This window comes from Nicotiana attenuata, unplaced genomic scaffold (assembly GCF_001879085.1).
Source record: "Nicotiana attenuata strain UT unplaced genomic scaffold, NIATTr2, whole genome shotgun sequence".
Taxonomy (NCBI): Eukaryota; Viridiplantae; Streptophyta; class Magnoliopsida; order Solanales; family Solanaceae; genus Nicotiana; species Nicotiana attenuata.
The window spans coordinates 137,728-145,560 of record NW_017671943.1 but is presented as its reverse complement, the minus strand read 5'-3'; the positions used below and the strand labels follow the sequence as shown (position 1 = coordinate 145,560).

General features: G+C 37.2%; 2 protein-coding genes across 2 annotated transcripts in view; one reads left to right on the top strand and one right to left on the bottom strand.

The window, feature by feature from the left end:
- Nucleotides 1–2,162, top strand: part of LOC109210975 (UPF0603 protein At1g54780, chloroplastic) — a 2,929-nt gene extending 767 nt beyond the window's left edge. Inside the window, exons 2-3 of the mRNA XM_019374458.1 lie at nucleotides 100–292; nucleotides 1,789–2,162. Coding sequence (XP_019230003.1) covers nucleotides 100–292; nucleotides 1,789–2,036 — 441 coding nt within the window. The 3' untranslated portion in view covers nucleotides 2,037–2,162. The remainder of the gene's footprint in view (nucleotides 1–99; nucleotides 293–1,788) is intronic.
- Nucleotides 2,163–2,303: 141 nt separating this feature from the next.
- Nucleotides 2,304–4,056, bottom strand: LOC109210974 (GDSL esterase/lipase At1g54790). The gene is made up of 5 exons (XM_019374457.1): nucleotides 3,758–4,056; nucleotides 3,447–3,647; nucleotides 3,188–3,354; nucleotides 2,820–3,090; nucleotides 2,304–2,657 (listed from the first exon to the last, which is right to left on the bottom strand). The coding sequence occupies exons 1-5, from the start codon at nucleotides 3,993–3,995 to the stop codon at nucleotides 2,389–2,391; spliced, it is 1,146 nt and encodes a 381-aa protein (XP_019230002.1). The 5' UTR covers nucleotides 3,996–4,056; the 3' UTR covers nucleotides 2,304–2,388.
- Between the last annotated feature and the right edge of the window lie 3,777 nt (nucleotides 4,057–7,833).

Genomic DNA, 7,833 nt, shown 5'->3' with positions numbered 1-7,833 from the left:
CCCCCCTTTCCAATAACAACATCAGTAGGAGAAGAAAAAATGAAACTGTCATATAATGAGGAAGGAAAATAATCAAAAAGTTAACTTTTTGGGTTGTAGAGCAAAGCTGATGCTTTTGAGTACGCTGACACTGTTCTGGAGAAGTGGTATCCAAGTGTTGAACAAGGAAATGACAAGGGTATAGTTGTGCTCGTTACAAGTCAAAAGGAAGGAGCGATAACTGGTGGTCCTGAATTTGTAAAGGCTGTTGGAGACACTGTTCTTGATGCTGCCGTCTCAGAGAACCTTCCAGGTAGGCAACACTTCCTTTCTATTCCTTATTGTTTTGGGCGTGTTGATTAATTGATTTCCAACTGAACGGATTATTGGCAAGAAGTAAGAATAACAATCTCGGTAAGGACATTAACTATAGTACAGAGAATTATAATGTGAGAGAATATTACTTTGCATAGATGCTACTAGGTTAAAGAAGTTCTAATGCTCTTCGTCAACATTAACAGCGGCATTTAAACAATTTAGTGAGTTTGATAAATGCTTGATTTTCTAGTCTTAGGTCTTAGCTGCTAGAAAAGCTGTTTCCTTGTCATGTCTATGGAGTTACAAGCAGTACCTAGAAACACAAACTGCAAAAGAGTAACTTAGTTGTTTATATATTCGTAACGATCTTGAGGCAATCTAATGGAGGAATGAGGATTTTTCCTTACTAGTTATTCAGTTTATGCAATAAGAATTGTTTAACAAGAATTATTCTAGTTGGATGGCAATGACGTGTAAACATGCAAGAAATGGAAACATATCCATTTCTTCTCCCTACTCTTTTTTTTCCATTAAACTTCGCTGAGGAGCATATTCTATGGTAGCAGGATTTGCTTCTCTTCTATTTTGTCATGAGATCTCATTATTGTGGAAAATTTTCCTTCATTCAAGGAATCTTTCTTTAACATGGACCTGCTAGGTAAGTATGCATTAAGATAGTTTTTGCGGTCCCATTAAAGTACCAAGAAGGTTGAAAGTCTTTGTCTTGAAGTATTACTGGAGAATACCCCTTCATAATCTTGAATATCATGACAACTAAACAAAAACGACAAAGGTCAGGTATCACTTTGATTCTTATGTTGTATTTCGAGATTAACTACAAATTACCAGGCTGCTAATAAAGGTGAAAAGACTATTTAGTGGCTTGAAATCAAGTCTGAGTAGCTAGATTCCACAACAAGTGGAAGGTATGGACGAGTAGTTTTTTGAAGAGTGAATTTGATCCTACAGTTGTCATTTTTGTTTAAAAAATGCACACTGGAAAAGGAAGCTTGTCAGCTTATTGACTAAGAGATCAGACCACTCTTGTTGTTTTAAGTTTTAACTAGTCATTAACGGTAGGGTTAATTAGTACTCTTCTGGTAAGTGTTGCGAAAAATATGTTTTAAGTTTTAACTAGTCATTAACGGTAGGGTTAATTAGTACTCTTCTGGTAAGTGTTGCGAAAAATATGGGGGTTAAGAAGTCGTTGCTTGCTACTGCTATCTACTTCGCGATCTTTCACTGATCCATTCTTTAACTTCCCTCTTTAGTTGGTCCATGGGGCTTATGAGTGTTCACTAACTTGCAGTACACTTTTAAGAGGCAACCTTGCTTACAAGTTAAAAGAAGAAAGTGGAAGATCTCTCTATTTCAGTTGTATATATAGGAGAATTAACGACTCCAGAGCAATTATCTTTTGTTTCATAAATGAAACTTGTATGCTAATGCTCTTGTTTCTGATGGTGGGGCTATTGGTTTCAATGTTTGTAGTCTTGGCTACTGAAGAGAAGTACAATGAAGCCATTTACAGCACTGCCAAACGTCTTGTTGCGGCCATTGATGGCCTTCCTGATCCTGGTGGTCCCCAGCTCAAGGATAACAAAAGAGAGTCCAACTTCAAATCCAGAGAGGAAACAGACGAGAAAAGAGGACAATTCACACTTGTCGTTGGTGGCTTGTTAGTGATTGCTTTTGTTGTTCCCATGGCTCAATACTATGCATATGTTTCAAAGAAGTGAACTGTCTGATTCTGGAAGGTTTCATTTTGACTTGAGTAAGCATGTATATTATCTTGTACAAATGGTCTATTTTGAAATGACTGATTCATGAGAAATTTTAAAAAGGATAAAAATGAAAATTTTGGACCTCCCCGAACACAAGGGATATTACCATTTCTTTTTATGAGAGTAGAGAAACTTCCCTATTGCATTGCTGATAATATAAAGGGGGATTTAGTGTGGTACATTTCATCACATGATCGATAAGCTGTTCTATATTTTCAGGCATTCATGGAAGTGATGAATTTCATTAATAAATCAGAATATTTAAGTACTATACAGAGAATAAAACAATGACAAGCATGTTAATTCCTCAGAACTTAAGTTTAAGAAGGAAAGGCATCTTGTCTGCAAAGGGTGGATCGGAGTATTTTCCGGTGAGAATTTGTGAGGCAACAAACTGGTTTGCAGTTTCTGTGTAGTGAATTCCATCCCAATTGATATATTCACTACTGTCATTGCATGCTTTGGCTGTGACATTGTTTCCATCCAACACCTTTGTCTGACCACAGGCAACCCTGCTGTCATAGTTGAGTGGAGGTCCTCCATATCCACAACAAGCCATTAAGGGCTGCTCAAATCCTGCAATAAATAAAAGCAAAAGATCAAATGTTAAATAAAGTTCATATGACATTGATGAAGTACAATTTTCGTAACTTCATTTAGTTCTCAAAAATTCTAAAATCCCAAAGAAATTGCACACTATAATTTATTCTTTTTCGCATTTTGAGTAAAGAAAATTACCATATCGGGAATAATTTGCTATCAGATTAGATTTGATGGTGAAAATATCGACATGAGTGATATTTGCATCTGCATACTGGCTCTGCAGCTTCTTGCAAAGGGCGTAAAGCTGCAGGTTCAAAATTTTTGCAGCTTGATTATGTGAGCTAACACATCCTAGCTCATCCAACTTTGATGAATCGGTTCCAAATTTGGCTATATTCTGACCTAAGCACCCCAAAGGACCTGTGTTATGAACCCAGAAATTCCTGGCTCCTAGGTCATACAATCTCTGTGATGTCAAAAAGGAAGCAGAAATAAGTTTAGAACTTCATTTCATAATAACTACAGGAGTTCTGCATAATTTTTCTGTTACTGTTAGAATTGACCTTGACACCATCTTCAAATTCTACGAGAATTGTTGGAATTGAAGCTAGAATTTGATCCAATGTCTTGGAGTAAAATCCACCAGCAAGATCATTCTGGCCTATATCAAACATGTAAAGACCTTTCTGGAAAAAATCTTGAGCTGGAACATACTTATCATATTTCCTGGCTGCAAAGAAAATTAAAATAAAATATCACCAGATATAGGATTCTGATGTTATGTAAAAGGAGTTCTGATAGTCAAAACATGACCAAACTTACTCTTAGCTTGGATTTCGAGAACCCGATTCTTGAACCTGAAAAACTGAGCAACTTGAATCCCAAATGAAAAAGGGCTAACAGATGATGCAGTGGCAGGAAGTATAGTTGAACCAGCAGCAGCAAAGTTAGCTCCTTTTCTGAAAGTTGGTGCACCAATGGAATCCAAGTAGGAGTTCAAGAATGGTAGGTCCATTGCATCCACTGCAACAATAATGCATAACCAAAAGAAACACCAGAATATCAATATAAACTTGAAATGAAGATCATTTCCCCCTAAAAGAAAAAATGGCACATTAAATTGGGAAGCTTACTCAAGAAATCGATGATTAGCCGTCCATCACAGAACCTCCCAGATGGTTTCTGGAAATAAGTCTGTCCATTAGGTGGCTCCAGGCGATCTCCAACACCTGCAACAAGGCCTCCTGTATCAGAATTTGAATCACCAAAGTTGAAGACTGCAGGGTAATTGAAATCTATGGTGTTGGCCAGAGGCAAGCAGATGAAGAAGAGGGCAAGAATATGGAGGAAACAAGTGGTTGAAGAAGCCATGTTTGTTTCCCCTTTGACAGAAAGATTGGATTTTTCATCCTCTTAAAATAAGAGCTGGTGGGCTTTTGTTTCAATTTCAAGTTATCTTTGAGATGTGGGAAAGGTTAAAAGATTGTGAATTGGTTGTTGTTCAATTACTTACATATCCTTCAAGATAATGGATGCTATGATTAGAAGTGTTTCCATTAACGAGAAAACAGATTGATAAGGACATTTTCCCTGTAATCAATCTGGTAAAAGTTGTCATTTTCTATGTTCTTTTCTCTAACCACTGATAAAATACTCAGCTGAGAAAAACTGGCAATATAGTTCTGTGACAAATACATTTTAAAAAGTCAGTGCATTCAATTCAGATGTCATGTTTTACTCAATCTTGGTCAGGAATGTAGTATGAAAGTTGCTTGTCTTCAACGTATCTCTATGAATAGCATTGTCGTTTCCTTTTTTTCTTGGCTTCCCAAGTGTAATATTTCTACTTTTAAACATTTAATAGTGAAGGATTTGAAGAGATCTAATTTTGAGAAAATATCGTATATTTTCTGTATTGATGATTTCATGTCACTGTACATTGTACTATTTATCAGCTGAAAAGGAATCTAGGAAATAACCATCTATATATTTGTCTCTATTCTATTAGCTACTCTATAACTAATCACATGCTATTTACAATAACAATAAAAGAATATATGAAATGGATAAGCTTGTAAAATGAATAAGCCTAATAAGGCTAATAAGGCTTTATCTTTAGCTGGCCCAAACAATAATAATCCGCCTAACAATAGTGATCCAAAGCTGAACATTATTAGAAGCCCAATATCCGGTAGGCCCAGCTGTTTGTCCAAAAAGAGATTCAGACAGCATCAAATGTATCGAAGACCACTTTACTCTTCATCTTCATCTCTTCTTTACTTTCTTTTTCTTTCCCTTGTATAGTTCCATGAATCATAAGATTAGGATGGGGTTTCTTCTTCTTAACATCCCCCCTCAAGTTAGAAGGTAACCGTGTGACCCCTAACTTGCTTAAAATCTGTGAATGAGAAACCCCTGAAAGTGGCTTAGTGAAGAGATCCGCCAATTGATCTTTAGAGGGAACAAAGGACATACTGATTAGCCCAGAGAGAAATTGTTGACAGACAAAATGACAATCGATTTCCACATGTTTGGTCCTTTCATGAAAAACGGGATTACGAGCGATATGGATAGCTGCTTTGCTATCAGAGTGAAGTGGAATGGGAAGAGCTACTGGGGCAGAGAGACCTTCAAGGAGTTGAACAAGCCAAGTAAGTTCTGCTGTAACTCGTCTCATAGATTTATATTCCGCCTCTGCTGATGATAAAGATACTGAAACTTGTTTCTTTGATTTCCAGGAAATGGGGGCTCCTCCAAGTGTGATGAAATAACCACTTACAGATCTTCTGGATTCTTTACAAGAAGCCCAATCTGCATCGCAAAATGCAAGCAGAGAAAAAGATGGTGTTGGTGAAAGGAGAATACCCTGACCCGGATCTGCACTCAAATACTTCAAGACTCTCAATGCAGCAGTGAAATGAGAAATACATGGCCTCTGCATGTACTGACTGAGAGAAAGAACTGCAAAGGAGAGATCTGGACGAGTATTGGTCAAGTAATTTAATTTTCCAACTAAATGACGAAAAACTGTGGGATTTGCCAAAGGTCGTCCATCATCAGAAACAAGCTTGTAGGAGGGATCCAGGGGAGAGCTAACTGATTTCAAATGAGAGACATCAAATTTTTGGAGCATATCTAAGGTAAATTTCCTTTGATTCATAGTCAAACCTTCTTTTTCTCGCAAAATTTCCATTCCTAGAAAATAGTGTATGTCCCCTAGATCTTTGATCTTGAATTCAGTATTGAGAAAACCTTTGATATGCTGAATTTCTTCTAGATCATTCCCAGTAAGTAGGATATCATGTGCATACACTGCTAGGATAGAAATTAGTTCTCCTGTACGTTTAAAGAATAAAGAATAATCATTTAATGATGATGAATATCCTTTAAAACTTAAAGCTCCATCAAGTCTGGCATACCATTGCCTAGAAGCTTGCTTCAAACCATACAATGATTTTCTGAGAAGGCATACATGTTTAGAACTAGGAGGTTAATACCTGAAGGAAACTTCATGTATACTTCTTCCTGAAGGTCTCCATGCAAGAATGCATTGTTGACATCCAATTGAGAGACATTCCAATCTTTCTTGGCTGCTATAGTAAGCAAACATCTTATAGTTGTCATTTTCACAACTGGTGAAAAAGTCTCACTATAGTCTATCCCTTCTCTTTGAACATCCCCCCTGACCACTAGCCTTGCTTTCAATCTTTCAACCCTTCTATCTGAGAGATGCTTTACCTTATATACCCACTTGCAAGGTAGAGCCCTTTTTCCTTTAGGCAATTCAACCACATCCCATGTGTTATTGTCTTCCAGTGCCTTGATTTCTGATTCCATTGCCTCTACCCAACCTGGATGTTGACGAGCTTGAGAAAAAGTAGTAGGCTCAGTGATTGTAGAAAGGGATTGTATGATGTGTTGATTATTAGGTGAAAGAGAGGAAAAACAGTATTGTCTAGGTTTACTTGGTTGATGGAAGCAAATAGCTTCCACATCTGTGAACATGATGTTGTTGCACACATAATCCTTCAAGTAGACTGGTTGTTTGGATACCCTTCCTGATTTTCTTACTGGTGTGGGCTGTTGAGATGCTTGGGTAGGTGAGGAGAGGTGTGTTGTATCTAGAATAGGTTGAAAAAGGGCTGGACTAGAAGACTGTTGTGAGGAAGACCTTTGAGTGTAGGTATGTGGAGATGGAGGTGAGGAAGAACTATCAGAATTCTCAGGTTCCAAAAGAATGGGTGAGATTTGATCTTCTGATGGTTGTGGATGTGTAGTTTCTGTGGTAAGGGTTGGATTTGAAAAAATGGGTTGACAAGTAGACTTATTCTCAGCAAAAGGGAAATATGATTCATGAAATTTCACATCCCTTGACACAAATACTTTTCCTGTTTTCAACTCCAACAGTTTGTATCCTTTCTGATGAATAGGATACCCAAATAAGACACAAGATGTTGCCCTCTCATCAAATTTCCCCCTTCCTTGTGCCAGTGTTGAAGCATAACAAAGACAACCAAAATTCCTAAAGTAATCATACTCAGGCTTTTTCTGAAATAGAACCTCATATGGTGTCTTTCCATTGAGTACACTAGAAGACATTCTATTAATGAGGTGTGTGGCAGTTAGAATAGACTCCCCCCAATACTTCATAGGCAGCTTAGACTGAAACATCAAACCCCTTGCAGTTTCTAAAAGATGTCTATGCTTTCTCTCAACAATCCCATTTTGTTGAGGAGTTGCTACACAAGACTATTGATGTAGACTTACTTGAGAAGAAAGATAGGCTGCCTCTTGTGTTCCTTTGCCCAATTCTAAAGCATTGTCAGATCTTATGATTTTCATCTTTACATTGAATTGCCTCTCAACCATAGACAGAAAATCCTTGAGCATAGGAAAAACATTACTTTTTGTACTTAACAAGAATTTTCATGTCCCTCTACTATAGTCATCTACTATAGTTAGAAAATATTTGAATCCATTGTAGGTGTTTGACCTATAGGGGCCCCATGTGTCAACATGAATAAGATCAAATATTTGTTTGGTCCTTATGGTACTAACAGGAAAAGGACTTCTAGTCTGTTTAGCCCTAGGACAAACATCATAAATAAAATCAGAATCTGGTTTACAATGAAGGAATTCTAAATGTTTCATTGCTGAAAATGGGAGGTGTCCCAACCTTACACGCCAAAGCTTAAAATCACTAACAACA